Source organism: Carcharhinus amblyrhynchos, chromosome 18 (genome assembly GCF_965287045.1).
Source record: "Carcharhinus amblyrhynchos chromosome 18, sCarAmb.v2.hapA, whole genome shotgun sequence".
In the NCBI taxonomy this organism is placed as follows: domain Eukaryota; kingdom Metazoa; phylum Chordata; class Chondrichthyes; order Carcharhiniformes; family Carcharhinidae; genus Carcharhinus; species Carcharhinus amblyrhynchos.
This window is the reverse complement of record NC_137341.1, coordinates 36,012,007-36,035,079: the sequence shown is the minus strand read 5'-3', so window position 1 is coordinate 36,035,079 and position 23,073 is coordinate 36,012,007. Positions and strand designations below refer to the sequence as shown.

Below are 23,073 nucleotides of genomic sequence, written 5' to 3'. Positions count from 1 at the left end.
TTCCACCAATCTTGGTGTCATCAGCAAATTTTGACACCATACACTCGGTTCCCTCCTCCAGATCATCTATATAAATGGTAAATAGCTGAGGCCCCAGCACCGACCCCTGGGGCACTCCACTAGTCACCAACCGCCAATCCGAATAGCACCCATTAACCCCCACTCTCGTCTCCTATTTGACAACCAATCCTCTATCCACGCTAACACCCTACCCCCAACTCCATGCCCCCTTACCTTCTGCAATAACCTCTTGTGAGGTACCTTGTCAAACGCCTTCTGAAAATCAAGACAGACCACATCCACCGGCTCTCCTCTATCCACTGCCCTAGACACATCCTCATAGAACTCCAATAAATTTGTCAGACACGACTTCCCCTCAACGAAACCGTGCTGCGTCTGCTCTATCAAGCAATTCCCCTCAAGATGCCTCGCTATTTCCTCCTTGATGACAGATTCTAACATTCTACCCACAACAGACGTTAAACTAACGGGCCTATAATTCCCTGCCTTTTGCCTGGCACCCTTCTTAAACAACGGCGTAACATTAGCCGCTTTCCAATCTTCCGGCACTTCCCCGGAATCCAGCGACGTTTGGAAAATAACCACCAAGACATCCACTATCACCTCCGCCATTTCTTTCAGAACCCTCGGATGCATTCCATCCGGTCCTGGGGACTTGTCCACAATCAGTCCCTCCAGTCACCTTACTACTGGAAGGACGTGGAGACCCTGGAGAGAGTGCAGAGGAGGTTTACCAAGATGCTGCCTGGTGTGGAAGGACTGGGATATGAGGAAAGATTGGGGAAACTGGGGCTCTTTTCCTTAGAAAGACGGAGATTAAGGTGGGATCTGATAGAGGTGTATAAAATAATGAAGGGTATAGATACAGTCAACAGTGGCAGGCTTTTCCCTAGATTGGGGACAACTATCACGAGAGGTCATGATCTAAGGGTGAGGGGGGAGAAGTATAATTTTGATACTAGAGGAAGGTTTTTCACACAGAGGGTCGTGGGGGTATGGAATGCACTACCAAGTAAGGTGGTGGAGGCAGGCACTCTGGACTTGTTCAAGGTTTACTTAGATAGGCACATGAGTGAAACAAGGATGGAAGGTTATATAAGATGGTTTTAAAAAGGAACAGAGCCTCGGGTCGATACTGGAAATGAAATAGTATATGTTAATGTTTTGTCTCTTTAATCCACATGTGTCGGTCCACCTTGTTGTCAAACGAGGGGCATGCACACGGTGGGTCGTGCGTGGGCTGCTCTTGGATTTTTCGAGAGTGGCCTAGTACTTCGTGTCGATGTGTGTGCTTAAACCTGGACCAGCAGACAGGCACCACAATAGCTCAGTGACTATCACTGCTAGCTGTGCAGATACATGGATTTGGGCCAGTGCCTGTGGGAGTTTGCGCATTCTCCCTGTGGTTGCGTGGGTTTCCTCCGGGTGCTCCGGTTTCCTCCCACACCCCAAAGATGTGCTCTTAGGCTGACTGGTGTACCAAATTGACCCTACACTATTCTCCCCTAAATCTGGCTACAGTAGGGGTACCATTCGCATACACACAGGGCAAGGCAGGCGTAGGAAAATGCTTTAAAATGGCGGTGCGGGCTCGTTTGGCCAAAGGGCCTGTTTCCTGTGCCGGGTTGTTCTTTGTTCTTAAATAAAGAAAAAACTGCACACAGTACTCTGGATGTGGTCTCATCAATACCCTATACAATTATGCAGGAATCTCCTGTGACCATTTCCCTGCAAAACAGATATGCTGCTTTGGATACTGTTGAGGGGAATGAACTCTAGGGAAAGCAGCAGCAGCCAAACTCGTTGCACCACAGCTGGTTCTGCTGCAGAGGGGAAGGGTAAAAAGTTTGCCAGTGCAATAGTTATAGGGGAGACAATTATAAGGGGAATGGACAGGCATTCCGGTGGCCGCAAACGAGGCTCCACAATGGTATGTTGCCTCCCTGGTGCTAGGGTCAAGGATGTCTCAGAGCAGCTGCAGGACATTCTGAAGGGCAAGCAGCCAGTGGTCGTAGTACACATTGGTACAAATGGCATAAGTAAAAAAAGGGATGAGGTCCTAAAAGCAGAATATAGGGAGCTAGGAAGAAAGCTAAGAAATCGGACCTCAAAAGGTAGTGATCTCAGGATTACTACCGGTGCCACGTGCTAGGCAGAGTAGAAATGAGAGGATATATCAGATAAATACGTGCATGAACAGACGGTGTCAGGGGGAGGGTTTCAGATTCCTGGGACATTGGGACCGATTCTGACGGAGCTGGGACCTGTACAAATTGGATGGGTCACACCTGGGCAGAACTGGGACTGATGTCCTAGGGGGAGCGATTGCTAGAACAGTTGGGGAGGGTTTAAATTAATATGCCAAGGGGATGGGAACCTATGTAAGGAGTCCGAGAAGGAGGGAGCAAGGACAAAATGTGGGGAGAAGGTTCCAACTATATCAAAAATTAGGGAAAAAAAAGTTAAAAGGAAGGAGAACTCAGGAGAACTCAGGAGATGTTATTAATGGAAATGTTAGAATTCAAAAAGGTACAAAAACTAGCATTAGGGCACTTTATCTAAATGCTCGTAGCATTCGAAACAAGGTAAATGAGGTGACAGCACAAATCATTGCAAATGAGTATGATGTGGTGGCCATTACAGAGACAGGTTGCAGAATGGTCACGATCAGAAGTTGAATATCCAGGGGTATCAAACTGTTCGGAGGGACCAACAGAAAGGTAAGGGAGATGGTTTGGCTATGATATTTAAGGATGACAAAAGGGCGGTAATGAGAGATGATGTAGGTTCTATGCAAAAAGAGGTTGAATCCATTTGGGTGGAAATTAGAAATAAAGGAGGGTATCAAATTCAAAGAAAATGCATACAAAGTAGAAAGCATTAGTGGGAGCCTAGGGGATTGGGAAATCTTTAAAGGTCAGCAGGAAGCCACGAAAAACGCTACAAAGAAAAGGAAGATGGATTATGAGTGTAAACTAGTTCAGAATATAAAAACAGATAGCAAAAGTTTCTACAAATATATAAATCAAAAAAGAGTAGCTAAAGTAAACATTGGTCCTTTATAGGACGAGAAGGGGATGTAATAACTGGAAATGAGAAAACGACTAAGGCATTGAACAGGAATTTTGTGTTGGTCTTCACAATGGAAGACACAAATAACGTGCCAAAAATTGATGACAGGAAGGCTATGACAGGTGAGGACCTAGAAACTACTGTCTCGAAAGAGGCAGTATTGGGCAAGTTAATGGGGCTAAAGGTAGACAAGTCTCTTGGTCTTGATGGAATGTATCCCAGGGTCCTAAAAGAGATGGCGGGAGAAATAGCAAATGCACTAGTGGTAATTTACCAAAATTTGCTGGATCTGGATAGGCTGAGTGAGTGGGTGGGCGAGGACCTGGCAGATGGAGTATAACGTTAGCAAATGTGAGGTTATCCACTTTGGTAGAAATAATGGTAGGAGAGATTATTATTTAAAGGGTGAAAAGCTGCAGCATGCTACAGTGCAGAGGGACCTGGGGGTCCTTGTGCATGAATCGCAAAAACTCAGTCTGCAGGTGATTAAGAAGGCGAATGGAATATTGGCCTTTATTGCGAGGGGGATAGAATATAAAAGCAGGAGGTCTTGCTGCAGCTGTACAACTGGAGCACTGTGTGCAGTTTTGGTCCCCTTATTTGCGAAAGGAGATACTAGCCTTGGAGGGAGTACAGAGAAGGTTCACCAGGCTGATACCAGAGATGGGTCTGTACTCATTGGAGTTTAGAAGGCTGAGGGGGGATCTTATAGAGACATATAAGGTAATGAAGGGGCTAGATAGGGTAGAGGTAGAGAGATTCTTCCCGCTTAGAAAGGAAAACAGAACTAGAGGGCACAGCCTCAAAATAGAGGGGGGGGGGGGTGCACGCGTTTAGAATGGAGTTGAGGAGGAACTTCTTCACTCAAAGGGTGGTGAATCTCTGGAATTCTCTGCCCATTGAAGTGGTGGAGGCTACCTCGTTAAATATATTTAAGTCACGGGTAGATAGATTTCTGATAGACAAGGGAATTAAGGGTTATGGAGAGAAAGCGGGAAAGTGGAACTGATCCACTTCAGATCAGCCATGATCTTACTGAATGGTGGGGCAGGCTCGAAGGGCTAGATGGCCTACTCCTGCTCCTATTTCTTATGTTATGTCCGGGGTGGTTCCCGCAGATTGAAAAACAGCAAATGTGACGCCACTGTTTAAAAAAGGAGGTAGAAAAAGGCAGGTAACTATAAACCGGTTAGCTTAACTTCTGTAGTAGGAAAATGCTTGACTCAAATAATCAAGGAATAGTGAGACATCTGGATATAAACTGTCTCATTGGTAAGACGCAACATGGGTTCATGAAAGGAAGGTCATGTTTGAGCAATTTGGTGGAATTCTTTGAGGACACTACATGTGCAGTGGACAGTGGGAAACCTGTGGATGTGGTGAATTTGGATTTCCAGAAGGCATCTGACAAGGTGTCACACCAAAGACTTCTGCATAAGATAAAGATGCACAGTGTTACAAGTAATGTATTAACATGGATAGAGAATTGGTTAACTAACAAAGCAAACAGTGGGGGTAAATGGGTGTTTTTCTGGTTGGTGATCAGTGACTAGTAGTGTGCCTCAGGGATCAGTATTGTGTCTGCAATTGTTTACAATTTACATAGATGATTTGGAGTTGGGGACCAAGTGTAGTGTATCAAAATTTGCAGATGACACTAAGATGAGCGGAAGAGCAAAGTGTGCAGAGGACACTGGAAGTCTTGCAAAAGGGTGTAGATAGTCTAAGTATGTGGGTGACGCTCTGGCAAATGGAGTACAATGTTGATAAATGTGAGGTCATCCATTTTGGTAGGAATAATAGCAAAATGGTCTATTATTTAAATGGTAAAAAATCACAGCATGCTGCTGTGCAGAGGGACCTGGGTGTCCTTGTGCTGGAATCTCAAGAAGCTGGTTTGCAGGTGCATTAGATAATTAAGAAGGCAAATGCTACAGGGATGGAGGTTCAAAATAGCAAAATTATGTTGCAGCTGTATAAGGTGCTGGTGAGGCCATAACAGGAGTACTGCATAGTTTTGGTCTTCCTACTTGAGAAAGGATATACTGGCACTGGAGGGGGTGCAGAGGAGATTCACTAGGTTGATTCGGGAGTTGACAGGATTGGCTTATGAGAAGAAATGGAGTAGACTGGGGCTATACTCATTAGAATTCAGAAGAACAACAAAGAACAACCCAGCACGGGAAACAGGCCCTTCGGCCCAACGAGCCCGAGGGGAGATCTTACAGAAACATATACGATTATGAAGGGAATAGACAAAATAGGGCAGGGAAGTTGTTTCCACTGACGGGTGAAACTAGAACTAGGGGGCATAGCCTCAAAATAAGGGGAAGCGGATTTAGGACCGAGTTGAGGAGGAACTTCCCCGCACAAAGGGTTGTGAATCTGTGGAATTCCCTGCCCTACGAAGCAGTTGAGGCTACCTCATTGAATGTTTTTAATGCAAGGATAGATAAATTTTTGAACAGTAAAGAAATTAAAGGTTATAGTGAGAGGCAGGTAAGTGGAGCTGAGTCCACAAAAAGATCAGCCATGATCTTATTAAATGGCGGAATAGGCTCGAAAGGCCAGATGGCCTACTTCTGCTCCTAGTTCTTACATTCTTATAGCAATACATCCCTACTTTTATATTCCATCCCCCTTCCAATAAATGACAACATTCCAAGTGCCTTCCTAATCAATTGCTGTGGCTGCATGCTAAACGTTCCTGATTCATGTACCAGAATAGCAAATATCCTCTGTACCTCAGTTCTGCAATCCTTCTCAATTTAAATAATTTGTTGCTGTTCTATTTTTCCTGCCAAAGTGGACAAGTTCACATTTTTCCACATTACACACTGCAATACATTATACATTATATCTGTAAAACCTTTGCCCACTTATCTAACCTTTATAATTATACCCTTTTTCAGACTCCATATACTCTCTTCACAATTTACTTTCCTACTAATCTTTGTGTCATTAGCAAATGTAACAACTATATATTCAGACCAAGTCATTAGACTGGAAACTGTTGAGGCCTCAGTAAAATCCCTATGGCACTCCACTCGTTAAAACATCCTGCCAACCCAAAAATGACCCCTTAATGCCTACTCCCTGTTAGGTAACCAAATATCTATCCATGCTAATATGCTACCCTCCATACCATATGTTCTTACTTTGTGTAGTAGCCTTTGATGTGCTTTCTGGAAGTCTAAGTGCACCACATCCGTAAGTTCCTGTTCATTCACATCGCCTCCTCAAAGAACTCCATAAATGTAATCAAATGTGATTCCCCTTTCACCAAACCATGCTGACTCTGTTTCATTTCATTGAGATTTTTTTAAGTTCTCCATTATAGCCTTCTTATTAATAGATTACAACATTTCCCTTACGACAGATGTTAAGCAAACTGGCCTGTAGTTGCCTGCTTTTTGTTTCCCTCCTAGTTTGAATAAGGTTACATTTGCTGTTTTCCAAGCTGATGGAACCTTTCTAGGTCAGAATTAGGTCATAAATTTCTTCCAAGAAATAATTCAACACTTGTTTTTTAAAAATAGTCTCAAGTGCAACTGCATCTTTTTTTAATAAAAAGGATGACACTTGCGACCGTTAATAGGAATTAAAATTAACAAGTAAAGTCAAGAATGTTCATACATTATTGGTCACAGAACCATTAGGGAAAAATAAACATACTAATTTTACCTGGTCAAACAAAAAGACTGTGACATCATCAAAAAACGACACCACCTTCTTCACTTGTCTCTTTATTGGGTCCGCTTCTAAAAGATCAGTGGGTCCAGAGTCTTTCAACAAACTCCTGAGAGCTTTTCCATCATCATTCTCAGTCACAACTATTGGCACTGGATGTGCTGCATCATCTTCACTCTCTGAACTGGGACTATTAATGGAATAACCTCTATAGTCATCTTCTGAGTCATCACTGTTTTCATCTTCTTCATCAGCTTCCATGCCATCTTGTTCCTCAGATGGATCAAAAAATTCAGATGTATCTAGCCTGCCAAGGTAGCGTCCTTCAACATCGGGTTCCTTCAGTCTAGTTCCTTCATTACCCTTTGATAACGGTTTCTTAATATCCTTCTCAATAACTATTCCAAAGTCCTCCTTCATATTTTCAGAAAACTGAGTGAAGTCTGGGGGGTTAAACAAAACCTCTGGCATGGATAGTGGCCCATCAGTTGCAATTGCACGCATGTCATCCAAACACTTGTCAGAATTTTCATCATTGGACACTCTATTAATTCTAGTTTTAAAGTTATTTGGAAATTCTCCTTCATGATCTGAGCCAAAATGCGGCGATTCCTTATTCCTAAAATTCAAGCTTTTATCTGATGCAGTACATGATAGTGCATCACTAAAGTCAAACGGTGTTGCAAGTTTGTCACTATGGTCAGCAACAACCTGATTAATTTCACAACCAGTAGCATTTTTAAGATCACTTTCCTCATTGCTTCTCTCAACATTCTCACAGTCGGTTCTTTTATCTGGTTCAGAATCATTATCTGAGAAATAAGCAGAGTCTCTATGGGAATTATGGTGACTATTATTAGTTAACATGTTTGAGGCCTCTTTGTGAGTGTCCCCATCAATGACAGCCACTGCTGGGACAGCATCATCCTTGGATACAACAATGAGTGGATTGGAGGGGAAAGCGTTTGGAAACTCCACGCTGGGAGCATCCAGGGCAGTTGAGGTGGGAGACGTGTTTGCATTATAACACTGCGATGTCCATTCTGGTGATTCCAGATTTTCAGTTTCATAGCCACTGTCAGGTTGTTTCTGAGGTGGCTTTAATTTCTGAGGAACTGTATTTTGTGTTTCTAAAGCTCCCAACACCCCGTGCATCTCTAGGGAGTCCAAAGAACCCGGCGTTTCTGACGACTGCTCAGAATTAAGATGCAAGAAAGATGCATTATCATCTTCCACAGGGCTAATGTGATTTGATAAATCTGAGGAAGGCACAGAAACCATAGATTCAGTGTTTGCAAAATTATTGGACGACGGTTCAGGTATATCTCTAGTCTCCAATGTTTTCAAAGCCCCTACTGCAGTGTGTCTTGAAGGAATGGAGATTAACAATTCAACATTTTTGGATTCACTGGAGGCTTCAGACAGAGGAACAAAGTCTAATGTCTTTTGAATCTCCGTAGGAGAGCAAACACAATGAACTGAAGCCAGGGATTCTTTTCTTTCAGACAGACTCGGAGCTTCAGCAAGGGGACTATTTTCTAATGTTTTCAACATGGGCTCAGGCAGCAAATGTATAGCTGACATTTTGTTGACATCTTGCACCTGTTGTTTTAAGTTGTCTTCATTCGGATTGACTGTACACGGACTACGAGTCAGAGCAACATGGTCAACATTTGCTACTTCCATGTGCTTTGATGACTCTGGTAGGGTGAGGCCAGCTGAATTTTCTTCTGCCATTCCAGGGGTTTTGTCTTCTTTAAGGAAATGCTTTTTGGCATTATTGCACATGCTAGCAGCAGCACTTTCACTGCACTGAGCAGTCTCTTGGCAGTGTTCATGAGGCAAAGTGATGTTACATTTGGAGGTGCAGCCATCAGTAGTGTCACATCCTAACCCTGAGCTATCATATATTATACATCCTTCATCTAACTCCTGGTTAACTTGCTGTTCTTCACAAGTGGTTTTACCCTCATCTAAAAAAGCGCAGAGCCCCTGTTCGTTTTCTATTAGAGGCTGCAAAGATCCACTCTGTGAATTAACTTCTTTAGTAAGACTGCCTGTAGATCCATGCTGTTGAGAACCATATAATTGCTTACTTATAATGGTTAACCCCAGGTCCATTCCACAGTCAGCAGTGACGTGTGATGCAGAGGCAACACCAACGTCCGATAAAGTGGCAAAATTATTCCTCGAGTGTCCAATTTTCATTTCATTGCTGGCATCACCTTTGGGTGAGGAGTCATGTAAAAGTTTATTTTCTTTAAGAAAAAGATAGTTAGAAGACAGTTTCTCAGATTGAAGTAATTCCAAACTGTCATGATTATTGATGCTGTGTGTGTAAACTGAATCTATTGCATCTTTCAAAAAAGGACTGCAAGTGTTTACGTCAAGTGGTGTAGGTTGATGAATTAAGGACTCCATGGGAGTTTCTTTACTTGAAACTAGGCCAGATGCACTTTTTCTTTTAGCCTCACTAAGTTCAGGGAGATCAAGCATTATGATTTCATCAGTGTTTAAAAATCCTTTGTTAAAAGGCATCTCACCTAACCTATGATCATAAAAGATATTGTTGTGGCGAGGGCTTTCAGTATAGTTAGAAGTATAGGAACCAAGCATCACCTCAACTTCAGACTTTTGCGAGTTTTGACTGTAGCGTGGCAAGAAATCAACATCTGGATTCAACTCATCCCCTGAATCTCTGAGGATAACAAAGGGCTCGGGGTCCTTGGCCTGAGGGGCTCCTTTGTTAGGATAATCTGAATTTTCACCTGTGTCCAAGTTAGTTTCACCTTGTTCCTCCAATTGTATATAATATTCACTCCCAACTGAAGGATAATGGGCATCGAATACAGGAACAATCCCTGATACAGCAAGTGGACTTCCAATCTTGTCTTTTCTTACGAATTTATCATCTGAATGAGTCTGAACTATTGAGAAACCGCTTTTCTCAAAAGCGCATGTAGGGTAGAAGATGCTCTGGTAGTTTACCTTTGCCCCATCAGTTCCCTGCACATGGTCTTCAAAATGGTCAAGTTTAGCAGTCTCCCATACATACTCAAAATTTAATCCTTTACTTGTTTCAGTAACTGTTAGGATATCATCCATTTCCTGGTTCAGACGCTCAGCAACAAAATGCTCCAGGATTGGAAAAGATGAATTATTTGCCATAGCTTGTCGATTGCTATTGCTGGACTTCAGTGCATTCCATCTCATTTCAAAGTCATCTTCACATTCCTTTTGACTTTGCATGCGGAGATAAGTTAGCAGCCTGTGGATCTCCTCGGCAGCTGGTCTCTTTTCTGGAGCTAACCAACAGAACTGCAGAACTTCGTACCTGCAAGACAGATCTTAGTTATTAGAGAAGTGACCATTACATTACATTCATGCTACAAGGTATTCATTAAACTACCGTCTTAACTGAAGCTTATGGTTGGATTACTCTAGTAGGGGTCTGTGGACTGCAATTTTTCTAATCACTCCTTGGGTAAAATTATGTTTTATCTGCTGCAGAAATATAAGAGGAATCCCTACTGAAATATTCCTGTTAGTATTTCTCCCATTTTGGTTCATCTCTTGCTTCCAAAGATGCCATCAATTTCCCCATGGATCACCTATACAATTATATCATTGTTTGTGAATTTAAACAGTGAGGTGTGACAGGAGGGTAAGGGAATGAGAAAAAGACAAATCTATTGTAAGCAGACACTCCAGTAGGGATGGCTGGAGGATGGCCTTAAGTGGGAAGTCTGGTTAGTTTTCCCACCTCAATTTCCTTGGACAGTGAAGTTGAATACAGCATCTCTAATACTTCTGAAAGCTGCTCGCACCTCACATGGTGGTAAAATACAGACCCCAGATAACAACGCAAATTAGACTCTATTCATGTGGATAAGTTATTTGATTCAGGCAAATTGGAAGGACTAAGGAACATGAACAGAACTTACACGAGCAATAAAACGTAAATAGAATCAGAAGACATTCCCTGTCCCAGAAAAAACAAGTTGCCAGCTCATACAATGTGTGCAGACTGGCACCAAACATTCGTAAGGGAACTAGATGAGCTCAAGTGAGGTTGACATTCCTAAATACATCATTAGATGACCATTGTGGGGAATGTGACTCCTTGTCATTGTGGTCTCCTGGATTGTTTGATTGCTTTTGAAAGTCAGAGATAAATGTCCATTTTTTCACTTTAGGCAGTTTGTCCATGGAGATAGCATGGGTGGGTGGATGGAGATCACAGTGAATCGGATGACAACATGGCGCAGTTTGACTGCAAGCTTCTTTCTCAAGTTGGCAACAACTGTCAGTGCATTGACACAATAGATACTAACATGCAAGAATTCCAATGCAAACCCTTGACAACTTCTACTTTTATGAATCAACACTGTTTATGTTATACTGTTACATCAATAATGTGGACAAATGTGCTATATGTGTTCAATTTGAAACAGTTTACTGTACATGAACAGTATTAGCTCCACAAACGGAAGCAATATTGTGTGTCGATTCATATTGAAACCACATTCTCTTAATTCTTGTAACCCCAATGTAAAATTTATAAGCATTACATGAGCTACAAACAGGAGATCATCGATGATGTACAACCACTTTTGTACAAGCAGCTTTCAATCTAAACAAGCAATTGCCAGAAACCGAGTTCCAAATATCAACTTGAATAATATATTGCACCTCTCACTGCCTGGTTACATTTTAAACAGAGATCTTTTCCCACCAAATACCTTACTGCTGGCACAATGGTATAATAGCAGTTCCAATCTTATTACATTGACGCAGGTTCACTCTGAAGCACAGATATGTTTAATATACTTCTAAATTTGCAGAGTCAAAAATATGTATGCAGGCATTTTACGTCAAAATAAAGTATCATGCATCTTTGTCTCCTGGCAACAGGGCCTTGTCTACATAAGCCCTATGACTAACACAGGTAAAACAGAATTACTTTTCAACAAAAACATATAAAGCTATAAAAACCAAGCAATTACCATCTGTCAGAGTGAGTCAACTCCAGCCGTGGCTTGGGGAGTTTAATTTGCTGTTCCTTTATAACAAAGATTAGCACCTCTTTGTCGGAAAGGTGCATGTAAGGCTGGTTGGCACTCTCAAATAACTCCCACAACACAACACCCAATGACCTACAAAAAGGAAGAGAGGGTTACTTTATTGTCACTCAAAACAAAGCACAAGCTGCCACATTACAACTGCACCACTTGCTTTTTCAAATAAATCAATAATGTTTTGTTCAAAACATTTTATGAGAACACGAATGAAAGGTTCTAACATACATGGTTATGCTGGAAAAACTCAGCAGGTCAGGCACCATCAGTGGAGAGAAACAAAGTTAAAGTTTCAGGTTGACCCAGAATAGAAAGAACAATTCTTTCTGCCTACAAGGATGCTAATTGACCTGGTGTGCTTTCAACAATTTTGCTTTATTTTTCAGGCTTCTTGCATCCAGATTGTTTTGTTTCTGTTCAAATGGAATTTTGTACTGCAATCACAAGAATGATTAAATGGCAAAGACCCAGCTCAGCCATCTCATGCCCTTCTATCTGCTGTCAACACAGTGATTTTTCTGCTTGGGTGGCACAAAATAACCTTTGTATGCAGTGGACAAGGAACAATTATAGATCACATCAAAATCAGGAGCAGTGTAGGCTTACCAGATATTGCTGCGTCTCGTCTGTTCTGCTACCACCATGCTCCCATAGACGTCACCCACAAGCTCAGGTGAAATCCATCGCAGAGGAATGTACTGACCATCATTACTTACAATATAATCCTCCTAGTTTTAAATTAAAAAAAAAGAAAAAAAGTGGAAATATAAAAGGATTGCTCAAAATCATGAAATGTTTTGATAGAGTAAACATGGAGGAACTATTTCCAGTGGAAGTGTGATCAGTGGCCAGAGGACATAGATTGGATATTATTGATAAAAGAACCAGAGGCAACATGAGGAAAAGATAATGTAACAAGTCATGATGATCTGGAGTGCTGCCTGAAAAGGTGGCAAATCAGTGGTACAGTGGTTAGCACTGCTGCCTCACAGCACCAAGGACCTGGGTTCGATTCCAGCCTTGGGTGAATGCCTCTGTGGAGTTTGCACGTTCTCCCAGTGGGTTTCTTCCAGGTGCTCTGGTTTCCTCCCATAGTGCAAATGTGTGCAGGCTGGGATACGCGTTCGAAGAGTTGGTGCAGACTTGATGGGCTAAATGGCCTCTTTACGCACTGTGGGGACTCTATGGTATATCCATTAGTAATTGTTCACTAGAAACTGAAATACATTTGAAGAACATGGGCCATGCCAGATTGGGGGGCGGGGGCGGGGGCGGGGGGGGGGGGTCATGATTTTTTAATTCCAATCTGTTTTTTAAGCTTATAGCTTGAATTTGAGTAAATCTGATCATTTCTAAGTTGAGATTTGTCACATCAGAGTTGCTTTCCTAGTACCATAATCACAGATCTACATTGTGATATGGTGGATTTGTTTGTACAATGGTAGAATTTGGAGGTAGGGCTGCAATAGAAATCAGGTATCAAAACGAACCTAAGGTTGCAGGTGGAGGGTGATGGTGGTGAAGGGAATTTCACTGCATTTGTTTTGCAGTGAAATAATTTCATACTGTAATCATACTGTAAGTTTTGCCTTAGGTATCTAACAATTGTCAAATACAAAAGTGTTTCACACAGAAAATTTAACCCACTAGCCCACTTCACAGAAATCATACATAACGAAAACCAACTTTTATGACCAAATGCACTTTCATACACTGGATAGTAAGCCAGAAATGCAAGTACACATTTTCTTTTCGTAAAACAGAGAAGAATTTAAAAATATATACATAGTTCAGTCACTATGCATCCTGCTCCACTCAGGAGAATGAGACAGCAGGGGCCAGAGAACAAATTTGGTCAAATATTATTTACATTTTTTGCTCCCCACAACCCATGAAACATTTTATGCAGATGAGGCTGCTATTATGGACCACACTTAAGATCTAAAGATGTAACTGCATGCTGCAATAACTTTTGAGCTTCTGAACCTTTCACTGACGTGAAGAAGTAAATGCACTTCTTTGTCTCGAGGATTTTTATTAACATTAGGCTAGATGCTAGTTAATATTCCAAAGGCACCACCCTCCACAGTAAGCAATTTGCTCATCACATGGGACATTTTTTGTCACCTAATACATGATTTTTATCTACCCTTGGCTGGAAATTAAAGTATAGCTCCCGAGAGGCATATTCAATCACACTGTTAATCTAACACCAATGGTATCTCATCAATTATAGCAATAACATTGAGTCCAGGAGAAGTTCAATACCAATGATCATTTTTGAGAGGCGAACACATGTACCGAGTGGAAAATGGTTGTGTTTAAAAATGCCATCCAGAAAAAGGTGCAGCATTCATCACTGCTGTCCGTAAAGTGGAAATTTTCTGTGATGATCTCCAAATGCATAATTAACAAATCATTACAATAAAGTCAACATTTGTGAGTGTACCTTAACACCACTTGCTGATACATTTATCCATACTCAAGTTGATTTGCTGAATCACTATACATAAATAAAAGGAGTGATTCATGCTATATGAACAATGAGGAATTTAGACCAAAACCACAGTAAATCTTGTTGCTATCAAGAGATACACATCCAGAGTAGTACCAAAATAACTAGCAAATAATCCGAAAAATTAACAAGCTGCTTACCCTGTAACGGCTGAATCCTATCCCATAATCACCGATTTTTACAGTCAAGTCTGTCGTGAGAAAACAGTTCCGTAGTGCTAGGTCACTGGCGAGGAGGAGATGGTATCAATGCAGGAGCAATGCACAAAGGAGAAAAAGGAATGAAGTGGAAGAGAAATAAATGTCAGTAAAAACTGTTGAACATATTCAATTGATAGCTTCTCAGTGTAATAATTATCCTCATAATGGAACAGGACACAATCTGACTCTCAAGTATCCCAACACTAGCTTTGCTCAACACCAGGCTTCATTAGAAGATACAAAATACAGATATTTAAGATTCCCCAGAGGGTAAGATTCCCAAGTGGGTGGTGGTTAGTGGAAAATGTTATTGTTGTGCATAGTGCGTAATATAAAATTGCAGCACCCTTTTTCACTCTGGACAGATCATTAGTTCTCATCCCTTGCTTCTCCCCAGATAGATCATACCTCTTAATAAGAATGTGCTAATAGCTTTTCTAAAAATCAAATCACCAATTCCCCAAGGATGCCGACTTCATCAGACAGGATCCAGAGCATCAACGTAATAATGTGGCTGAATGGTTTTCAGAGAATTAATAAACATCTTAAAATAGCTATTATTCAGGACAAATCTATACATTATTTATTTAGTAATCCTCATGCAAAGAACACGAAGTATAAAAATAACCAACATCGCACTAACACCACTGATTAAGAACACAGGCAATTTTTTTTCAGGAAGATCATTTGAAAGATTAGTATCTCTCTAATACTTACGCAGAGAATCAAATTATTACTGCAGTGGAATGAACTTACTGGAGATAGCGGAGAAGTAAAAATGCTTTGTTGTAGATCCTGTGAACAACTGCATTCTGGCAATAATTTTGAATTGCACACGGTTCTTGATGATTAATATTTTCTTGAGACATGGTAAAAGAACGACGTAGATGTGCAGCGCATCACAAAAAACCTTCTCAAGGTTATACATAAAATTACAATGCTGCTCCAATAAATGCTACTGCCAGAATGACATTATTGCCACTGAACTGATCAGAAGTTATCTGACTGTTTATTCTGCCATTCCAATCAAAATAAAATTGTGCTTAAAAACCAAGAAAGAAGGAACTTAAATTTCTATAGCGCCTTTCATGTCCTCGAAATGTCCCAAAACTTACTCAGTGCAATCAAAAGGCAGGAGTTTTGACATTTGTCCTAATATCTCTATATGTGGCTCAGTTTTGTTTGATAACACTCCTTGGGATGTTTTACTACATTAAAGAGGTTATAAAAATGCAAGTTGTTTAATTCAGACAGCAGCCTGAGCAGATGTGCCTCCTAATTTACTGCTTGCTTTGTGGAGATACGCTCAGTTTCCAATTGTTCCTGGAGAGTTCCCAATCAAGACTGCCTATGTAAGAGGCTAGAACTCACAAAGCCTTTGTTAACTAATGTGAGAAACAAACAGGAGAGAGCTATAGATTTCTAAGTTTCGGCAATTTTTAAAAAAAAACACCTTTGTAAGAATAAGCTTGTATATTTTCAGTTCCATATTTCAGCCATGATCAGACCAGATTTTTTTTGTTAGCTCAAAGGTTGTGGGCTTCGTATTAAGATCCCTCTGGTACACAACCTGATCTCTCACCTTACTGTCTGCTCACAGTCTGCCTTTCCAGCACTGTGGGATTCAGATTCACATCTACCACAAGGGAGGATTTCATTCACACGTGGATATATATAAGTTGCGCATATACTGCCTGCAACATTCTGGCTCTTGTATCTGGTGTGTTAGAAGGATCATGCACACCCTCCTGGTTCCAGCATCAGTCATCTTCAGTTTTGTATGGAACAGCAGGATCCAGCATTTTCTTTAGATATTTCATTAATAATAATAACTTTGATAAATTGAAGTGTGGATCAGTTTATATTGCCATCTTGTGGCAGAAGTGAGAGGTGTATAACAAGGGAAGACTCAATTCTCACTTCAACCGCTTACACACTAATAATAAGAGCAGGTAAAATTGGAAATACTTTGCTTTTCAAAAAAGCTACAATTATGTTGTAAACAAGATACTGATCTACAAGGTCCTTTGTATATCAAGTAGAAAGTTTCCCAACAGTTCAGAAACTTGTGTTAACAACCTAAATAAATTACGATAATGGAAGTGACAGAATTAGCTAGGTTGCAATTCAGTTCCAAGTAGCCTTACTGAAGAACAGAACCAGATGGTCAAACCAAAAACATATATTTCTGATAATGTCTTGAATGCACTAAATTGTTCCAAGATGCTTCACAAAAGAGATAACAAAGTTGGATATTGAGCCGTGGAAGGAGATATTAGATCAGATGACAAAACATTTAGTCAAAGGTGTAGCCAAGAAGGAGTATTGTAAAGATTGCCCTGTCCAAATGGTAATTCTTTGCGATGATCCATCAATATTGTCAAATAAATATTTATTGGTCAAAATTGGACATGGCAGTGTTTACTATAATAGTGTAAAACTGACAGCTTGAATTCTAGCATTCAGCTGTTTTAATGTATGTCTATTTGAAAGAGAAATCAGCCCTATTCAATGAAGCATACAAACATTTGGTCTGTTCTCGAATCCTTACACACATCCCTTCAGGAATGTTCTCAATTTATAGTTCTAAGGCAAATTTCAATTAAAACCATGCCATTATAATTCCGATTACATTCTGAGTTCACTACAGTATTGGCAACATTTTTTCACATTTCAATATGCGCTTTTTTTAAAATTACTGAATTACAACAAGCAATTCAATCCAAATCTAAAGGGATTCCAAATTTTGCATTTCCCAAGGCAAAATTACTTCTGCCACCAGCTTTAATGCTCAAACTGAAATAGGCAATTGAAATACTGGTGGTTAGCGTACATCAGATGGTATATTTTGTGACCAGCGTTCAGCATCCAGCACTTATGGCTTGTCCTTTACATGTCTTAAACAGAGGAAAATCCTTTTACTATTGCCCAATATACTTCATACCTCACATCCAGAAGTTCACACACCAGCAGAACTCCTAAATTGTGGGTAGGCTGAAGCATTTCAGTCAGCATCATCTCAACCTTCCATCACTCGGGGAGAACCATGAGGTTAGCTAGCAAGTGAGAAGGGGGTAGGACCAATGATTGGTTTACCAGGAAGCAGTGATTGCCACACTCCCATATACTTCAGGGACTTGACCTACAACTGGCAACTCAAAGCACTGCTAGAATACCACCAGCAAAATCCTTCATATCTGATAGTAAGAACGGCAGTCCAACAGCAGTGTCCTCTCTCAAGCCACAATGCCAACATTATGGCGCTAATCACTCAAAACCAGCTTCACTGGGTGGGATGTCATCCATATGCCTGACAGCAGAGCCCTGAAGCAATTACTCTACTCTGAACTCAGGACTCTAGGACAGTGGAAACACTTGAGATATTCTCAAGGCATCCCTGAAGTGGTCAAATATGCCCACCAACTCATTGGAGACCCTGGATTGTGACCAACCAAAATGGAGAACACAGCCAGACATTTTGTCAGGGTTGTGCAGACGCAAACTTGAAGCGAGAGAGAGCATAAATTTTTCAACAACCCAACAACTCAATCCACTACCTGCTCCATGTTTGGTATAGTCAGTAGGGCATGCATTGAACTTATCAGCCATTTCAGAACTCATCAAATCAGAGTGAAAACAAGCATCCTCAATTCCAAGAGACAGCTGATAAGCAATTGCAACGTTAAGATCTAGCAGCGTGATATGACTTACTTTAATTAAATTTGACCAACAAAGCTTGCGATTGTGCATTACTCTGCTGAAGTATGCTTTTCCACGTCTTCCTATTAGGAAATGAATCCCTGACAGGATTACAGATTCATTGCTTTGGGAAATAGAGCTCAGAGACCAAAATTAAATGCGACTCCAAGTAGGGTCTGGGTGACCACTGCACATTAAAACCTGAGCATTTTGACAACGCATTGTGTAACACACACTTAGTAAAAAAATTTTTTTTTCGTTCATTTGCAGGATGTGAGCATTGCTGGCTGGGCCAGCATTTATTGCCCATCCCTAACTGTCATACATTTCAGAGGGCATTTTAGAGTCAAACACATTGCTAAGAGTGTGGAATCACATGTCAGCCAGACCAGGTAAGGACAACAGATTCCCTTTTCTAATGGGCATTAGTGAACCAGATGAATTTTTACGATAATCAGCAAAGATTTCATGGTCATCATTCAATTTTAAATTCCACATATTCACTGAATTCAAATTTCACCTTCTGCCATGGTGGGTTTTGATCCCGGGTGCCCAGATCTTGCCCTCAATCTCTGAACACACTAGCTATGACTGTAACACTATATTTTGCACTTTCTTGTTTCCTTCTCCATGAGTGGTATGCTCTGTCTGGATAGTGGGCAAGAAAATATTTTTCACTGTATGCTAATACATATGACAATAATAAATCAAATCAAACCACTGCCATGCAAAATGATTTTCTTCATACGCTCACTGTATATACAAAGTACTCATGGTAGGTTAACTTAACTGACAGCAAAACCACATCATGGCTAGAACATGGCTGGTACCCAGGCTTACTCCAGGACTCAACTGTACAATCTGGTCTGACACTCCAGTGCTTGATTTTAAAACTATTATCCTTCTCGTTTTTCAAATCCCTCTGTAGCTTTACCCCTCCCCATATCCTCAACTCCACAATCCTCCAAGCTATCGGAATTCCCAATAATTGCTCCACCAATGGTGGATGCGTTTTCAGTTTCCTGGGCTCCAATATTGGAATTCCCTCCTTACACCTCTCCCACCTTAAGGCACTTCTTGAAACCTGACTCTTTGACCAAGTTTTTTAATCATCTGACTCAATAATTCACATATACTTTTGTTTTAGAATTCTCCTGTGAAGTGCCTTGGGACACATCCTTACATCAAAGGTTCAATAAAAGTTGTTGTTGCACTGCTGGAGATTTTAAAATGCACTGGTTAAACCCCATTTGCTAAAAGTGATACCAGTTTAGACATTAAACTGAGATACCATCTATCCCACTGTTCAAATGCACACTAAAGATCCCATGGCTCTATTCAGAAAAGGAACTGGATATATTCTTGAAAAAGGAAAACGGTGCAAGACTGGTGAAAGAGGAGTGAATGGGATTCCCTTGTCAGGCCACTTTGATTAAGGGACATCCAGACCCGAAATGTTAACTCTATTCTCGCTTCACAGGTGCTGTCAGACCTACTGAGAGCATCCAGCATTTTCTGTTTTATTATAAGGCAGTGGGTCCAGCACAGGCACGATGGATTAAATGGCTTTCTACTAGATTCATCTAATGGCCAGTTCAATATTCCTCCTTTAATTGGCACCACCAAAAACAGATTAACTGGTCACTCGTCTTGTATTGTGTACACACTGGCTACCATGTTTGCTGACATAACAGTCATTGCATATCAAAGTGAATTACCTGATGTACTTTCAGGATTTTGAGAGATAAGATAAAGTGCAGGTTTTTCTTTCTATCCTTTGATGCAGAATGACTGGTGAAATTTCAAGATCATGAGAAGTCTAAACAAAGTACATAGAGATAAACTGTTCCGATCACAGGTTTGAAGTGACTGGCAAAGAACATGGAGGTTACAAGGGAAAAATCTTAAGAGGGGAGTGGTTAGAATTTGGAATATCCTGCCTGCGAGTGTGGTAGAGGTAGATTCAATGATGGCTTTCAAGAAAGGAAATTGGATAAGCGCCTGAAGGAAAACTGCAAGGCGACGAGAGTGGACTACTTAATGTAGTGTTGCAGAGAACTCAACAGGTTGAATGGCCTCCATCTGCTCTATGGCCATTCTATGATTCAATGCCAACTTGTAACAAACTAAACAAGCCATGGTGTGCTAGTTCTCATTAACAGTATAATTCAGATCCATACTCATTTCTTTTGGTGTTATAACCAGCAGAGACAGAATTTCATTCCCAGCCACTTGCGCTGCATACTCATTCCACAAGTGGAGCAAGAGTAGGGTCTAACATTTACTGGCATCCATCCATTCATCCATCAAACTGTCACTGCTTGCTTGAAAGATTGACATTTAAATAAAAACACAGCCTTTAAACAAATTATACAAATCTTATAAACAAACCTTGATGTGAACAGAGTGCCTTATGTATGCAGTTCCATAAGTATGCTGAATGAATGCTTACATATTACAGAATTCTATGAATTTGTAAATGCAATACTTAATAACCTACACATTAAGAGGTCTCAAATTATAGTGAAATTACTTAACCATCTGTACTGTGAGGCTAACAAATTTTAATCAAGTAGAATAACCTTTTTCTACATTTCCTACATCAATTGGAATACATCTGTGTATTCTCTAAAATAGTTGATCAACGTAAAGGGGAACAGCAATAACTTTTAGCTGCTTTAATTCACCGCCAGCAACAAAATCACTGATGCTGGAGCTTTTCCACATACTCAGACAGCAGCAGGATATTGTTGCCAGAAATGAACACTTGTTATGGCAACCCAGTTGGTCCGACATCCAGGAGGAGAATGGCTTTCCGCTGCAGGTTTCAGGAGCAGATGGCAAAGTAATCAAAGCTGTGACAAGTGGGTGGGGGGGGGTTTAGTAACTGGCTGTGCATTCGGGGAAGGGGTTGGATCGTTACAGCATGATACATTAGAACCTGGCAGACATACCTAATCTGTGCAGTTTATTAAAACAAAAAATCCCAACTCCTCTGTAAGACCAGGCATGTCTTTTAATTGCTAAAGTAAATGAACACATGATGCACAATGGGCTATTTCAGGCAAAATTTAAGCTTCAACAAAGATAGTTCACCAAATGCCTTCAAAAATGTAAAAATAATCTTTGGAAAAAAGGCTGCAACAGATTAGAAAAAGTTGCAATAGAGCCATCATTCACTGTGCAAAGACATAAAACTCAATCAACTGGTAGTAGAAATGCCATTTAACATTGGAGAGATCTATGCCAATCTAAAACTCCTGCTTTAATGCATCCTCATAAATCATATGTAAACTAACCCGTTGCATTAAACTGTGTGCTCATCATATTTTGGCGGTAGTGGCCAGGGAGTTAGAACATTTGTGGGAGTAGTGTAATTTAATCGGCTGTGTCTTATTCCAATTATGTTGAATACACAAGGTTAGTTGAAGAGCAAATACTTCAGATCCAGGCCCGGGCTTTAATATTTGTCAACGTAAGTTTTGGCAGACAAGAACTTACTACAGACTCTTGGCCTTGTTGCGTACCAATGACACAGATCAACACCTTGGTTGACAACATAATTACCCATGGAACATCTAGCATTAAATATACAAGACATTTATAGCACACTATTCAAGTGGCTAATCATCTGTGCAGTAGGAGAAAAACACTCAAAATTAGTGAACACTTTTCAGCATAGTTTTTTTGAGTATAAAATTTTTCTTAGTTCCCAAATCTAACTACATATAAAGAGTTTACACAAAAGAACAGTGAACCGTTTGCTTGCACCTATTCACCATGTACTCTGAACAAAGGCATTAATCAAACTATTGCCATTTTGAATTCATCTTCACAAATTTTGTTCCTCACCTTCTTCCCGGCCCTGACAAAAATAAACTACAAGAACCTTTAGCTCTGGTAAGATAAGTCAAGTTGGCCACATCCATAAGGCATCTAATAATGCCAAATGACCCAAGAATTACAGAAGAGTCTCAGAATGCAGAATGCAGCTGGTTTGTCAAACTAATAATTCTTAAACCAAGATCTCTCAATGCATTACCTACATGCCCAATTTGACATGAATTAACAGACTTAAAGTACTTACAATCGCTATACATGGATTTGTAGACAAACCTAGAAAATGCAACAAACCAGGCTGAGTGGCATGTTTCTTTCTACCAGGCTTTCTGGTATACTTCAAGACAGACCCCCATTTCTGCAGATTGCTTGATATTTCTTCAATGGTCTGTTACCTAATTGTTTAAGACTAATCTCAAAATGTACTTTTTGTAAAAAGGGAAAACAAAGTCATCATTATTTTGAGGAATCATCTCAAAAGAGTACTGTGACGTGGAGTTTAACAAAATAAATTATACCTGTGTACAAAACTGTTCTTGTGTAGGTGAGCGAGTCCAGCAGTAATCTCACATGCCATCCTCTGAAGCAGCTCTGAAACATGGGGGCTTTGCTCCTGCTGTTGGCTATGCAGGTAGCCTTTTATGTCACCCTGTGAATGTAAGGAACAAAGTAGCATTAACTGTCTATGTTACTTGAGATACCTGTTGTTAACAGCACCAGCAAAGTTCTTTGACTCTTTCTCAATAGCAAACAAATGTCCCCCTCAATATTAGGCAAGGTAAACTGGCATATCTCATATTTATTGAAATCTTGCTGTGAATTCAAAGTACGCATTTATATTTTTAAAGTTGCCAAACTTAATAAATGGATCAAAATAACAGTATGCTGTGCCAGACAAAATAGCAAGACAGGAGAAAATGTATGCACCTGGGTATCAGATGGTTATAGAAAATGTGAC

The 23,073-nt window shown here is 40.5% G+C and overlaps 1 protein-coding gene across 1 annotated transcript in view; it reads right to left on the bottom strand.

Annotated features, from left to right (window-relative positions):
* lmtk2 (lemur tyrosine kinase 2) overlaps nucleotides 1-23,073 on the bottom strand; it is a 125,504-nt gene that overhangs the window by 20,024 nt on the left and 82,407 nt on the right. The window contains exons 7-11 of the mRNA XM_080206823.1: nucleotides 22,634-22,764; nucleotides 14,517-14,601; nucleotides 12,468-12,589; nucleotides 11,790-11,939; nucleotides 6,778-10,117 (exon numbers count right to left, since the gene is read on the bottom strand). Of these exons, the coding sequence (XP_080062949.1) occupies nucleotides 6,778-10,117; nucleotides 11,790-11,939; nucleotides 12,468-12,589; nucleotides 14,517-14,601; nucleotides 22,634-22,764 (3,828 nt within the window). The remainder of the gene's footprint in view (nucleotides 1-6,777; nucleotides 10,118-11,789; nucleotides 11,940-12,467; nucleotides 12,590-14,516; nucleotides 14,602-22,633; nucleotides 22,765-23,073) is intronic.